Source organism: Eubalaena glacialis, chromosome 9, assembly GCF_028564815.1.
Source record: "Eubalaena glacialis isolate mEubGla1 chromosome 9, mEubGla1.1.hap2.+ XY, whole genome shotgun sequence".
Lineage (NCBI taxonomy): Eukaryota > Metazoa > Chordata > Mammalia > Artiodactyla > Balaenidae > Eubalaena > Eubalaena glacialis.
In genome coordinates this window covers 25,187,542-25,202,903 of record NC_083724.1, presented here as the reverse complement: position 1 = coordinate 25,202,903, position 15,362 = coordinate 25,187,542, and the positions used below count along the sequence as shown (strand labels likewise).

The following is a 15,362-nucleotide window of genomic DNA, read 5'->3' as shown; positions in this document are numbered from 1 at the left end:
GGAAAGGAAGGGGCGGGGAGAAGGCAAAGGACTGCTATTTTTCACAAGCTTTATAGAAATTTTTGACTCTTTTAAACTATATACATCTATAACTACGAAGGAAAAAGATTACAGCTATATCGGTCCTTACATCATTTTTTCAAACCCCCATACCACTTAATTAACAACATTCTGCCTTCAGAAGGGGACCAGGGGAAAGGGGTCACTTGCCTCTAGAAGGATTCATATTAGCTTCTTTTGTTTCACCTTAGAAACTAACTCTTGCTCTACCAACCTGGAATCATCAAAAGTCTTTTTCTAAAATAACAGCAAAATATTGATCAACCAATTTTCTTTTTACTTCTTGTTTCGTGAGCCCAATGAATATGGTATCCACTCAGCAAATGCTCTCTACTGCTTTCAAGTAACTGTCCACTGACTTCCCAGGAACCCAGTACCTGCCTTTAAGAGCAAAGGCAGGAAAGGATATCATAGTGTAACCACCCCCAAACTGGTGACGTCTTTGTTAAAACCTCTAAGTACCTCTCTTTTCATTCTTCTTCAGGAAACTGATATTTCACTGCTATCAAATAAGTGCCTAGAATTAACTAAGATGGCCCTTTGACCAACTACCTCTAACTCAGAAACGTTATTCTACTTGTTTTGGGTTAAAGGACCATGTCTTTCTTCACAAAATACAACACTTAAAATGAAATAAGCAGAACATTTTAGAAGAATTTTAAATAAAAATATAGTTTCACTAAATACATTTTCAGAATCAACTTGTTAATGACTCCTTAATTACACTAGAATATGCAACAAAAAAATTCTTTTCCAACTGAAAGTAAAAAGGGCAATGCAGTGTAGTCTCTGGAAAGTTAAAATCCTGTATTCTGAGACTTAATTTTTCATTAGAAGTCATTCTTACTTTTCTGTTGTTAAAATGTAATTTCTGGTACAGCCACATAGAAAAACTGTTTTGCAAGTATCCACTGAAGTTAAACCAGATGTAGTCCCAGCCATTCCTCTGCTGGTATATACTCACCTGAAGTAAGTACTCATGTTCACCAAAAGCCATGTACCAGAAAGTTCATAGCAGCCTGATTCATAACAGTCCTAAACTGGACACTACCCAAATGTCCATCAATACTACAATGAATAAATAAATTGTGGTATATTCACACACTGGTATATTCACACACTGGAATATAAATAAATATATATAAATTAAATAGTATATAAATAAACCTACAGAAAAATTGAAAGAGTAGTACAATTAACAGCCATATGTCCTTCATCTAGATTCACCAGTTGTGAACATTTTGCTACAGTCACTTTCTCCCTCTCAATTTGACATCTCATCCCTAAAGGATATTCTGCTACATAACCAAAGTATCACTGTCAGACCTAAGAAATTTAACATCAATATAATATTATTTCATATATGGTCCATAATCAATTTCTCTAACTGCTTCAGAAATGTTCTTTATAGATTCTCTCCATTCCCCAATCCAGGATCCTGTCATGGACCCATGCACTGCATTTGGTTGTCCTATTTCCTAAGTCTCCTTCAATCTAGTATACCACTGTCTCAAAATGGTCTTTTAAAATTTATTTATTTTTGGTTTTTCATGACATTAACAATTCTGACCCAATCGGTTTTTAAATGTTCCTGATATGTGAAACCCAAAAGTCTACACACAAATGATTTCTATTTACTTAGTGTCTTCAATCTTCAGTAGAGCAGAGGAACTGAAATACTCTGTATCCTAACAGACTGTATGCAGGTGAAAAATAATGACACAGGTTAGTTCAATTTCATACACCGTTTATGATCATTCTGCTGTAACTCACCGCTGAGTCTGAACAGGCCATGGGGGCTGGTTTGGTGTGGGTACTGAATTCGTGGGACTCATTAACATAGCACTATAGATATTGGAAGCGACCACAAGTATGCAGAGAAGTATGGGCCCAATGATTGCTCCTTCCAGGCCCAGGTAGTACGCTCCACCAGCCACTGCCAAGCCTGTCAAGTAAGGATGGCCACCTCTGGAATAAAGAGCACACAGATTACTCATGACTTTTAACAAACATAAACCTTGGAGTAAGTTGGAAATACATTCTCTAACACAATGTTCATTCTGTAATACACCTGCCTTTTGACTGCATTATCAGCTTTCTTCAGATTACCTCAATGCAGATAACAAGATGCAAAAATTTTCTTGCCTACATGTGTGACGTTTGCCTTTTTATAGGTCCAGCAACTGAAGGAGTGAAGTCAGCAATGTTAACAGGTACCATTACAGGGCTGTCTGAGGTGGGTTAATGTCAGTTTAGGACTGGTTATATAATCTACCTGTTAGGTTTACCTCCATCTAGAAAAATTAAGTGGGCACAATTAAATGTGTAGTTCAACTAATTATGCTTTTTTTTAAAGATGATAACAATACAATGACATCCTGTTATTCATAAGTTAGACTTCTAGCAACCTCCTAAAATACCGATTTTAACACAGGTAGTGATAAAAGGCCTCATGAGGAAAATATTTGTTAAAAAGCCCAAGATTTTTATTTCATAGGAGAGTCATAACTGTCTTCTAGCTTATCACAGTATCACTTACATAATTAGAATGAAATAAAACACAGGCAGACCTCAGAGATACTGCAGGTTTGGTTCCAGACCACCATAATAAAGCCAAATATCATAATAAAGTGAGTCACACGAAATTTCTGGTTTCCCAGAGTATATAAAAATTATGTTTACACTGTACTGTAGTCTTTTAAGTATACAATAGCATTATGTCTAAAAAAATGTACATACGTTAATTTAAAAACACCTGATTGGTAAAAATGCTAACTATCATGTGAGCCTTCAGCAAACTGTAATCTTTTTGCTAGTGGCGAGTCTTGTCTCGATAGTGACGGCTGCTGACTGATCAGCGTGATTGGTTGCTGAAGGCAGGGGCAGCTGTGAAAATTTCTCAAAACAAGACAACAATGAAGTTTTGCTGCATCCACTGACTCTTCCTTTCATAGACGATTTTTCTGTAGCACGCAATGCTGTTTGAGAGCATTTTACCCACCATAGAACTTCTTTCAATATGGGAGTTAATCCTTTCAAACCCTGCTTCTGCCTTATCAACCAAGTATATGTAATACACTAGATCCTTCGTGGCCATTTCAACAATCTTCACAGCATCTTTACCAGAAGTAGATTTCATCGCAAGAAGCCACTTTCTTTGCTTATCCATAAGCAAAGAAAAAGTTTTATCATGAAACTGCAGTAATTCAGTTACATCTTCAGACTCCACTTCTAAATCTAGTTCTCTTGCTATTTCCACCACATCTGCAGTTACTTCTTCCACTGAAGTCTTGAACCCCTCAAAGTTATCCATGAGGGTTGGAATCAACTTTTTCTAAACTTCAATTAATGTTGATATTTTGACCTCTTCCCATGAAATACGAGTGTTCTTAATTGCATCTAGAATGCTGAATGCTTTCCAGAAGGTTTTCAATTGACTTTTTACCCAGATCCGTCAGAGGATCTGGGTAAAGTCTTACATAATAAGACTTGAAAGTTGAAATTACTCCTTGAACCACAGGCTGCAGAATGGATGTTGTGTTACAGGCATGAAAACAACATTAACCTCATTGCACATCTCCATCAGAGGTCTTGGGTGACTGGGTACATTGTCAAATAAGTCATAGTATTCTTTTTAAATTAATTAATTAATTTATTTATTTTTGGCCGTGTTGGGTCTTCGTTTCTGTGCGAGGGCTTTCTCTAGTTGCGGCAAGCGGGGGCCACTCTTCATTGCGGTGCGCGGGCCTCTCACTATCGCGGCCTCTCTTGTTGCGGAGCACAGGCTCCAGACACGCAGGCTCAGTAGTTGTGGCTCATGGGCCTAGTTGCTCTGCAGCATGTGGGATCTTCCCAGACCAGGGCTCGAACCCGTGTCCCCTGCATTGGCAGGCAGATTCTCAACCACTGCACCACCAGGGAAGCCCAAGCCATAGTATTTTGAAAGGAATCATTTTTTTCTGACCAGTAGGTCTCAAGAGTAGGCTTAAAATATTCAGTAAACCATGTTGTAAATAGATGTGCTGTTACCGAGGTTTTGTTGTATTCATTTCTCGAGCACAGGCAGAGTAGATTTAGCACAATTCTTAAGGGCCCTGGGATTTTTGGAATGGTAAATGAGCTCTGGCTTCAATTTAAAGTTACCAGCTGCATTAGCCCCTAGCAACAGAGCCAGCCTGTCCTTTCAAGCTTTGAAGCCAGGCATTGAAAGTCCTAGGTGGCATCTTTTTCCAACAGAAAGTTGTTTCGTCTACATTGAAAATCTGTTTAATGTAGCCACTTTCATTATTTCTCTTTAGCTAGACCTTCTGGATAACTTGCTGCAGCTTCTACATCAGCACTTGCTGCTTCACCCTGCACTTTTACGTTCTGGAGACGGCTTCTTTCCTTAAACCTTATGAAACAACGTCTGCTAGCTTTAAACTCTTCTTCTGCAGCTTCCTCACCTCTCACAGCCTTCACAGGATTGAGAAGAGTTAGGGTCTTGCTCCAGATTAGGCTCTGGCTTAAGGGAATGTGGTGGCTGGTCTGATCTTCCATCCAGAATACCAAAACTTTCTCCATATCAGCAAAAAGGCTGTTTTGCTTTCTTATCATGTGTGTGTTCACTGGAATAGCACTTTTCACTTCCTTCAAGAACTTGTCCTTTACATTTACAACTTGGCTAACTGACTCAAGAGGCCTAGCTTTCAACATACCTTCTGCACTAAGTTTAATCATTTCTAGCCTTTGATTTAAGTGAGAGATGTCTGACTCTTCCTTTCACTTGAACACTTAGAGGCCACTGTAAGGTTATTAATTGGCCTTATTTCAATATTGCTGTATCTCAGGGACTAGGGAGACCAAAGGAGAGGGAGAAGATAAGGGAACGGCTGGTTGGTGGAGCAGTCAAAACACATACGACATTTATCAATTAAGTCTGCCATCTTATATGGGTGTAGTTCATAGCACCCCAATACAATTACAATAGTAACATCAAAGATCACTGATCACAGATCATCATAAAAAACATGATAATAAAAAGTCTGAACTATTGCAAGAATTACCAAAACGACACAGAGACACAAAGTGAGCAAACGCTGTTGGAAAAATGGCGTCAATAGACTTGCTCAACACAGCGTTGCACAAACCTTCAATTTGTTTAAAAAAAAAAAAAGGCAATATCTGCGAAGCGCAATAAAGCGAAGCACAATAAAATGAGGCATACCTGTTGATTACAGCAGCACAGCACACTGATAATAACATATGACTACTGACATAAGAGGGACTTAGAAATAAGGTATATTTTGTTTGTTTCTAGTTTCTAAACACAGATGATCAGAACAATTTAGTGAAGGGAAAATAACTAAATACCTTGGAAGGATATCCTGTACTGTATTACAATTCAGTAACATTTAAGGTGAGCTAGTCTTCAGGAAACCAATAAATTATATTTGTCATTTATTTGTCTTCTTCATTCCAAAAAGGATTTAGGGCAATATTCCATGTTACACTATGTAAGCAAGCATTTTCCCTAAACAATACATTTAAGGAAAACTTTTATCAAAAATGCTTAAAGCTTAAAAAAAAAAAAGTGTGGGAGCTTTTAAATAAAAGCTTAATTCATTACAAAATAAAATAAAGCAAGTTATGTAAAATTTTTCATTTCCTAATGTTGGTTAAATAAGGTGTTACTTTATTATTAAGATAGAACTATATCTAAGTCTTAAATTCTAGCTAAAGACCCTGATATAAAATTTACAGCAAAGTTTAAAGAAGTGAAAACACTTAACTATAAATCATGTAACTACTCTTACGGTTTAAATTTCAACTATTAAATGTTAGTTAAGCTCACTATGAAGTTCTCCTGTTATCTTTAAGTTTTAGGCATAAAAGTTCCCCTAAGGCTTGCTTATGGAGTTGCTTGTTTCTTTTTGCTCTGGAACTTTGGGGCTTCTTAGTCATTCTATATCATTTATTTTCTATTTTAACTTAGTAGAGAGAAAACAAGGTAGCATACGACTTGTCTCTTCATAATTTCAAATTAACTGAAGGGTCCTCTTCCTGTAAACTTAGACCCTGTCTACGCTTATTGTGATGAGTTTTACTTAAAGAAAATTTAAAATATTAACTATTATGATAGTTTCAGTAGGCCATATTCTGAATTTGAGTAGCTAAATAAAATTCAATATTTGGTCACATCCTAGATTGTTAATAAGCAATGTTAATCTGGATACGTGACTAAATGGGAATCAGCTTGATTTACTGAATGCAATTTCTAAGAGATATCAAAACCTACAAAAACAGACAGATATTTATTATATTGCCAAAGTTTGGCTTCTGCCTTAAATTTAATCTGCATTCATCATAGAACCATACTATAATATCTAAAGTAAGAAAGCACTGCTTGTCAGATACGAACTTGATGAGGTTTCATTTTACGTGGAAATCCTCAAACTTACAACCTAATAATGTGTTTCTGCGAAAGCAAAGAAGTTCTGAAAATAACTACTAACTTGTTATCGTACTTAAAATATTTTTATTTTGAGGTATGTACAGTAATACTTTTTTCCTAGGTTAAATGTCACTAAACCAGAGGATTATTCACAATTTTGTTTTAGTCTCATGTATTGTAAATAAAACTTATAACAAAATAGCATACCTTGCAAATGATATTAATTAAATTAAACTTTGATCATATCAGTGGGATCACAAAAGATTACTTCACTGAAAATCCTACCACCAGTCCTTTCTCCCATGCCCAAAAGGAAAAAAAAAAAAAAAACTTCTTAAAAAAGGCCCGAGAAATTCCTGGATATGATTCATCACCAACTTCAGAAGTTCTGTGGAATACTTACCCTGATATATCAGAATAGATGGCAGTATCTACAAAGTATGTTGGCAAGAGATGAAAAACCAACAGTAAGATGGCTTTGCATCCTAAGCCTTGTGTAAGCCACAGGTCTAGAACTGCAGGTATTGCTGCCCAATATGTGCCTAGAAATGGCACTGCTCCAAGGATTGCTGCTAAAGCTAATAAAGATTAAAAGAAAAAGCAACTTAACATCATCATCAAAGCAATAACAAAACAGCAGAATCTAATCACTAGCTCCTACTACTTAAAAATTTCCACCAGAACAAGTTAAACAAATACAAACTCAAATTTTAGGGGAATGATATGCCCTGTTTAACTGAATTTGCTAGTTAAATGAGGTCCAAGATCTTCAAACTGGATCATGAAAATCTTTCTGAAGTGTGTGTTTACTTCATGAATCTGTTCTTAAGCAACAAAATTTTAGTGTCCCACAGTTGTTATTCTCAGTCAATGGTTAGTTAATACGTATGCAGTTGGCCCTCCATATCCTCAGATGTGGAACCTGCAAATACAGAGGGCCAAAGGACCTGAGCATCCGCAGATTTTGGTATCCTCAGGGGGTCCTGAAACCATACCCTCAGGGATACCAAAGGACAACTGTACAGTCCTATAATATAACTATAGAGCACTGGTCAAATATTTGTACTGATTCCAAAGCCAAATCAGAAATTAGTTTCTAAATCTCGGATAAGAACGTATATTCTTTACCTTGCTTCTTTCTAATAAAAATGAAGTGTAATTTCAATAAAAACACCAAAAATAACCCTGCTAACTGAAGGACCTTACTTTACACTCATCCCTTTCCAGAACAGTATGTGCAATTAACAAATAATTATTTGTTATTTATGCAGTGCTTCCTATGTGCTGGGTATTGTTTTAACTACTGGGGATACAGCAATAAATAAACATTCCAAATCATATTTCTGCTCCTAATCTGGACTAGATTAGATCTCAAAATTTAGCATTTTAAATTTAAGGAAGCTGACAGTATATGTAAAATGGCTTAATGTCCCTTAAATAGAGGACAGCAGAAGTTATGATACAGTTGTTACCTGATGGTATGAAGACAATATTGATGCCAAATATAGTATGAGTCAGCCAGGTGTATAATCCGTAGAAGCCAGCCATTTTAAGGGAAGCATCAAACACCCCTCTAGAACGTCCAAAGATAAAAGGGAAAGAAAATAAACACAGTTTCATACTGTGATTCAGAAAAATCAATATTTCTAGGCTTCTGGCTACTTTATCCAAATCTGATAATAGCTTCAATTTTTCCAATGGACTGAGAATGCTGTTTTCGTTTTATTTCAGAGAAACATAAAAATCTTGTATTGAAAACTTGAAATAGATTTACTAAACTGTTCTTTAAACTTCTCTAATGAAGAGATAACTGAAATAAAACACCTTAAAATACCCTATTCACTGAAATAACTCATCAACTCTTCACTTCTAAAGCAGATCGCTCACCACCAAAATAAAGAGAAAGAAAAATAAGTGTGAATATCTTATTTCTGAGGATGTAGTTAAATTTAGAGACATCCAGGCTGTGGCCAGCCCTCCCCTCTGGGAAAAGCAAGTGAGGAATACTATAGCCGGTACTTCATCAGTCTGTCTTCTCATTAACAAAATGTTCCCACACATCTTAAACCATGCAACCCAACCTACAAAGTAACTTCTAAAAATGCTATCAAAGAATGCAGGTCATTGGGAGAGAATTTACAAAAAAATCTTATTAATTCCGAAGTAAAATCAGAGAGGAAAATACAAGAGGTGTAAAAACAGACACACCTATTCCGTGATTAATAGGAATGAAAATATGCAATCTCAGGTACTTCATTTTTGCTTTTCAGTTGGAAGATTAAGGTAGTACTGTACAAGGAGGAGAAATAAGAAACTGCTCAGAGAGAGCACAAAGGCAGCAAATCTCAAGTTATCCCAAGGTATCACAAAGTCACAAAAACCAGAAATCTGCGGGGTGCACGGGACGCACGCTTACATACTCATGAGAGAAGGAAAAGCTGTTCGTGATTGAAAAAAGCAGAGACCGTGGCAGCAACGTAACACCATACACACAAAAGGACACACCAAGATTTTCCAAAGCATCCCAAGAGGTGTACTGTGAGAGTAAGTCAAACTCTGGAACCCAGTGACTCAGTCATTTCATAGGGTTCTGAGACATGGATTTGGTGACAGAGTGGCTCCCAAAATTGTGAAACCTTGTCATACTGACCAGTAGCTTTCACTCAAAAAAGTGCCATAGGCTCTCTAACAATAAGGACACAGGCTAAAGAGATACCAAAAAGACTTAAAGTAAGGGAGATAGCCCACAGGAAATATAAAAGATCTAACAGTAACTGATTAGAAGACATGGAGGAAAAAAAGAACATGAGAGGTTCAGGTTTTAAACCTGAGGGAGAAAGAATGGCAGTGTCTCAAAGTCATGGAGAACCCCAGAATGGGAGAGGACATGGAAGAAAAGGAAATATGTTTAGTTTGGGCAGTGTTAAGTCAAAAAAGGATGATGAAAATAAATACCCTGGAGGTAGCTGGAAATAAGAGACAAGGCTTAATAGTAGTGAACTTGGGACAAGAAATTTGAGATACACCAAATAATCACAGGAAAGGGTAAGATATCCCAAGGGGTAAGCCTAGACAGAATGGGGCAATGAGCTCTGTTCTCATAAGGGACCTAAGGACAAAGATACACCAGCCAAAGAGATAATGAAATCATTTCTCTAGTCAGAAGAAAATCACTAGAGTACTATTCCCAGAGACCAAGGGAGAAGGAAGCTTTTGAGAATGAGGGAATAATAATATCAAATATCATGGAAAGATTAATGAGAATAAAATCTAAGACAAAAAGTACAGAATCTGACTAGAAATGGGGAAGGGGGGCTGGTGAGAAAAGATATAGATGTGATACTTCGATCAACCTCATGGTGTTTTAAAAATTTTAAGCCAAAAGTAAGTTGACATCAAAGTGCAATGGAATACCACAACTGTATCACCCCTCTAGGTGGCAAGTAAGCAAAGCTCAATCCAAAAAGGACCACTCGTAGGAAAACAGTCTCCTTCTACCTCTGGGAATATTGACTGTTGGTAATATTCTCACTAAGGCAACTTTTAAGTAATTCTGTAGACCCTAAATGCACTACCTATTGTTCGCAGTAACTAAACATTTTCATGTATCCCAATGAGGGAAGTAAAGACAATATATTTCCCCTACCTTATGATCTGGCACACAGTTTTTTAGAAAGCAGAGAAAAATCTTCTAATAATTTACTAAGAGAATTTTTTAACTCCTTCAAATTCCTAGCCATTTTTTCTCCTCTCTTTCTTCTGTATAAGTTTTATTGAACGATAATTTACCAACAATAAAACTCACCAACTCTAAGCGTATGAGTCCATGAATTTTGACAAATGTATACGGTTGCATAACTACCACCAGAATCAAAATATAGAACATTAGCATCATTCCCGAGAAGCTTCCTCATGCCCTGTTATAGTGAATCCCTCCCTGAGCCCTGGTCTCTGACAGCCACTAGATATGCTTTCTGTCACTACAGTTTTGCCTTTTCTAGAATTTTGTACTAACAGAATCATATATTACGTACCTTTTGAAAAAAAATGTGGTAAAATATACATAACATGAAACTTACTATTTAACCACTTTTAAGTGTACAGTTCAGTAGTGTCAAGTACATTCCCACTGTCATTACACAGCTTTTTGTGTTTGGTTTCTTTAACCTAGTACAATGCTTTTGAGGTTCATCCACATAGTAGTTTGTTCCTTTTAAATTGCTGAGTAGTATTCCATTATATGGATATACCACAATTTGTTTATCCATTCACCAGCTGATGGGCATTTGGGCTATTTCCAGTTGGGGCTATTGTGAATAATGCTGCTATGAACACTTAAGCACAAGTTTTGGTCATATGCTTTCACTGCTTTTCAGTAAATGCGTTAGAGTGAAGATGCTGGGTAATATGGTATCTGTTTAACATTTTAAGAAACATTAGCAATTGTTTTTATCTCTCCATTCAGAGAAAACCTATAGTCTATGGACACCCAGCCAGAAGTTACTGCCTGCTACATCACACCACATCTCCTCAAGGTGTAAGGCTTAAACTTCATACTATGGTATTACGTGGGTGGATGCTGGCAGAAAGAACAATTCAGCTCATGAAAAGCTAAATGACAATGCATCTGGAGTCCCAAGTAACTGACCTGATACACACTTGGTGCTCAATAACAGTAGCTATTATTGGAGCTACTGTTATCAGGTATCAAGTTCACCAGTCTCATATGTATGTAGCATACAGTCTTCCTCCACTATCCACCTCGATCTTTTTTAAAAATATTTATTTATTTAATTTATTTATTTGGCTGCGTTGGGTCTTAGTTGTGGAACACGGGATCTTGGCTGAGGCATGTGGGATCTTTCGTTGTGGCGCACGGGCATCTCTCTAGTTGTGGTATGTGGGTTTTTCTCTCTCTAGTTGTGGCACACGGGCTCCAGGGCACGTGGGCTCTGTAGTTCATGGCACGCAGGTGCTCTCGTTGAGGCGTGTGAGCTCACTAGTTGTGGCGCATGAGCTTAGCTGCCCCGCAGCATGTGGGATCTTAGTTCCCTGACCAGGGATCGAACCCGAGTCCCCTGCACTGGAAGGCGGATTCTTTACCACTGGACTACCAGGGAAGTCCCAATCTTTTCTTCTGAATGGAAGAATATCTGCGTGTGCTCCACCTTCTAGGACACCTCTTTTCAGTGACTCTTTAAAGACTGACAGTTGTTCTCTAACTACATCTCCAGGCTTTCCTAGCACTCAGCAGTTGGAGAGAATCAAATTCAGAAGACTCAGGAGGCTCTTTTCCTCCCCTCTTTCGGTAGCTCAATCAATCTGGCTCAGCAGGCCTGATTTGGCTCAATGGATGAGACTGACACCAGCCCCTGAGCTGGAGGCTCCCCCTGTCTAACAAGGCCACATCCTCACTCAGAGACCTTCTACTGTCAGACAGTCCTATAGATGTTCCCCTGCCCCGTGCCCTATGGGGACTGTTACAAGGCAGGGGTCCCCTCTACTGGAAGGCAGGCCATAGTGCATCCCATCCAGTTAGGCCTCATCTAAGCATACCTCTCTGTGAATAAAAGTTCCAAGTTCATACACAATCAGCTTTTTGTCTAAGTGTAATTATACTTGTATAATTATGACACATAAGGGTTTGTGTGTCCATGCCTCGTTTACACAACTACATATCTAATTCCTCTGTACCAGAGACTTGAATTGACTTCAAATGATTGGTTAGAATTTTAATTCTTAACCAGCACTCTGTCTTTATCCTTTATGAACTCTGAGATGAAACTGTTATTTTCACAAGTTTTTTACTTCAGCTCTCAGCCCCCTCTCATTTCTGACCGAAAGAGTATTTATGTTACTTTTCCAAACTGAGTGAGAGAGAACTAGCCAGCCAACTCAGGATTTCATCAGATGACCTGCTTTTAATGGAGTGAGACTTGAAGCAAGGACATGGGTGGGGAGAATGAAAAACCATAGTCAAGAAGCTCTGTGCCCTCAGGGTACACAGGGCCCTAGACCACAAACAAGTAGGAAGCACAGTCTAAGGGAAAAGAAAGAAAAGGAGAGTAAAGAGTCCACAGTCAAATTCTGCCGACTCCTGACATTTCCTTACACTGGTTCTGCCCTCTTTTCTTTCTAAAGGTCAGATAGGAAGACTATTAGACTATCATTCCCCAGGGAACAGCAGTAGTCTACCCTCACTGCCACACACTGCACCTCAAGTAGAAGGTGAGCTAGTGGAGAGGGCAGGCATGTTCAGAGACCCCGCGTATAAAATGACCAATCAGGAATCCCTTCATTACAACCCCCTCCCTTTCCTGATTCACTAGCCACCCCAGAGACCCAGCTCCACAGTAAAAGGTACAGAAACTTGGTTGACACTGGATTTCCATTCCAGAGGGGAATGGTCACGCTGTGCACACAGACCTAGCGTGCTGGTGAGGGGCTCAGGGAGAGCTGCTCCCATAGACGCCTTCCGTCCCCACTGGAAATAACAGTGAATCACACACACAGGCATACGACCGTGGCATCACATTAAATCGTGTGGAGTCCTTGGCAGCAGTAAATACTAATTCAATATTTTTATGTAATTAATACATTGTTTTGTGTCTTTGACAATGCCTACCGATCATGGATACTTACTCTAGTGCTAATTAAAAAAATCAACAAGAGGTTGTTTCAATTACATACGCAAATAGCAAACATTTGTATCTCAACACTAGTTCTATTATGAGCCTTATTAAAATGAATTTAGCAATTTTTAAAGCACCACAAAGAGAAACTAAATACAAGACAAAGTTTTTAAAAGTCATTTCCCTTGGAAACTTGAAGCAAAGGTTTAAGCTTATTAAACTGATCTTTAATCAAGTAGGTTAAAAAGGCATTATATTTACTGACTTGGTTATTATTTAAGAACTCTACTAATTTAATTTTCCCAAACATGCATAAGAGATTCTGCCTCTCTATTTCAGCATTAGGAGATCTCTTCAAATAAATGAAAATATATTTTCTTACAGCTTTAAACTCTTCCTTATACATTTTAATTTAAACAATGTTTATAACCTTAAATCCACAAGAATTTCTTTCTAATGAATATTTAATATTTCCAGTAAAAACTGGAAATACTGATTTACTAAATGATCGACGCTGATTTTTTTTTTAACCCAAATACTTTTAATTCTGCAAAACTGGAGGGTAGAGGTGGGAAGCATGTTCACCGAAAATCTCACAGTACATACATTCTCCCATCAAATTCATCACTAGGACTCCCACCCACCGGCCCTGAAAAGCTGTAATCCCACAAGCAAGAGCCCTACCCGTGTGCATGCACTCATGTGAAAATATCACACACACTAAATTGCACTGAGGCCGTGACAACATGCAACTTAGTAATGTGCAATATCTCCACCAGAGCAAGCAGAATGGAGCATCGGGGAAGAAGGGTGTGATGCAAACATTCAGGACACAACATGCTCTAAGGGGAGGAAAATGGTTTGGGGGTAACGGATGCATGCCACTAACTCAAAAATTCATGAAATGAAAACCCAATCACAAATGTATTCAGTTTAGAAGAATACTCATTCAGAATGGAGAAAAATAACTAAGGTTCAGAAATTCAATGAGACAGTGATTATCTAGTAGCCACATATTTCAGAAGGCAAAGCTTGAAGAACAAAGACACTTTCACTGTCTGGACATGCAGTTAACTCCCAATTTCAATTCCACTTTTAACTTATTAATGGATCATATAAAATGAGTTTAATAATTCACTTAACTGCAACATTGATGACGACTAATGACTGATGCTTATAAAACCTGACATCACTGATAATTTACACACTAAACTTCAGTCTCAGGGCATTATGATAATATGTTCATGATCATTTGTATAATATCTTCCCTCTTAAAATCTTTCTCCATGAAGAAACATATTCCATCTTGAACATAATCCTTAAGAATGAAAAAACTGACAGGAGCTTGTAGAACTAGAACTCATTGTTATCTTACATATATGAGAAAGTTCTTCAGAGGTATCTATGTAAGACTGTATATTTTAAGTCTTGAACTTGACCCAGTAAAGAAATAAAAAGCACTCAGGCTGCTAAAAATCAACCTGAATTACAATCTATAATTTATATAACTTGATATAGCTGTGGTTAGAAAAATGGCCCAGCCTATAACAAGTTATCTCGTCTGCACCATATTTTTCAGACTCACAGAAATCTATCAATTTTGACAACAATTAGGATTGTAGTGTTGGTTGTTAATTTTTTTTCTGTATTAAAAATAAGTCCTCTATGTGACTTTTACCACAATAAAAAAACATTAACCTTTGCTGTGCACCTGAAACTATCACAACATTGTTAATCGGCTATACTCCGATACAAAATAAAAAGTTAAAAACAAATTAAAAAAAAATAAGATAACAAAAAGAATGGTTTTTGTACGAGTATACGTTAGAACCAAGACATGGGCTATTCTTACAGTACATAATTAGTGTGTACAATCCCAAGAAGATAAAGCAAATCTAACCTGTGAAAAGACATATATTTCCTCGTATCTATGTAGATGACTGTACGCTCTCTAAACTCAAATTCCTTCCTGAACCAAAGACCTAATTTTTTTTTTTTTAATTTTTATTGAAATATAGTTGACTTACAATGTTCTGTTAGTTTCAGGTGTACAGTAAAGTGATTCAGTTATACATATATATGAATATATATATTCTTTTTTACATTCTCTTCCATTATAGGTTATTACAAGATATTGAGTATAGTTCCCTGTGCTATACAGTAGGCCCTTGTTATCTATTTTATATAGTGTGTGTATTTTATTAATCCCAAACTCCTAATTTAACCCTCCCCCCCCT

General features: G+C 37.3%; 1 protein-coding gene across 1 annotated transcript in view; it reads right to left on the bottom strand.

Annotated features, from left to right (window-relative positions):
• The window catches only part of TMEM245 (transmembrane protein 245), a 97,038-nt gene that overhangs the window by 10,036 nt on the left and 71,640 nt on the right, over nucleotides 1-15,362 (bottom strand). Inside the window, exons 14-16 of the mRNA XM_061200129.1 lie at nucleotides 7,966-8,066; nucleotides 6,897-7,071; nucleotides 1,834-2,028 (exon numbers count right to left, since the gene is read on the bottom strand). Coding sequence (XP_061056112.1) covers nucleotides 1,834-2,028; nucleotides 6,897-7,071; nucleotides 7,966-8,066 — 471 coding nt within the window. The remainder of the gene's footprint in view (nucleotides 1-1,833; nucleotides 2,029-6,896; nucleotides 7,072-7,965; nucleotides 8,067-15,362) is intronic.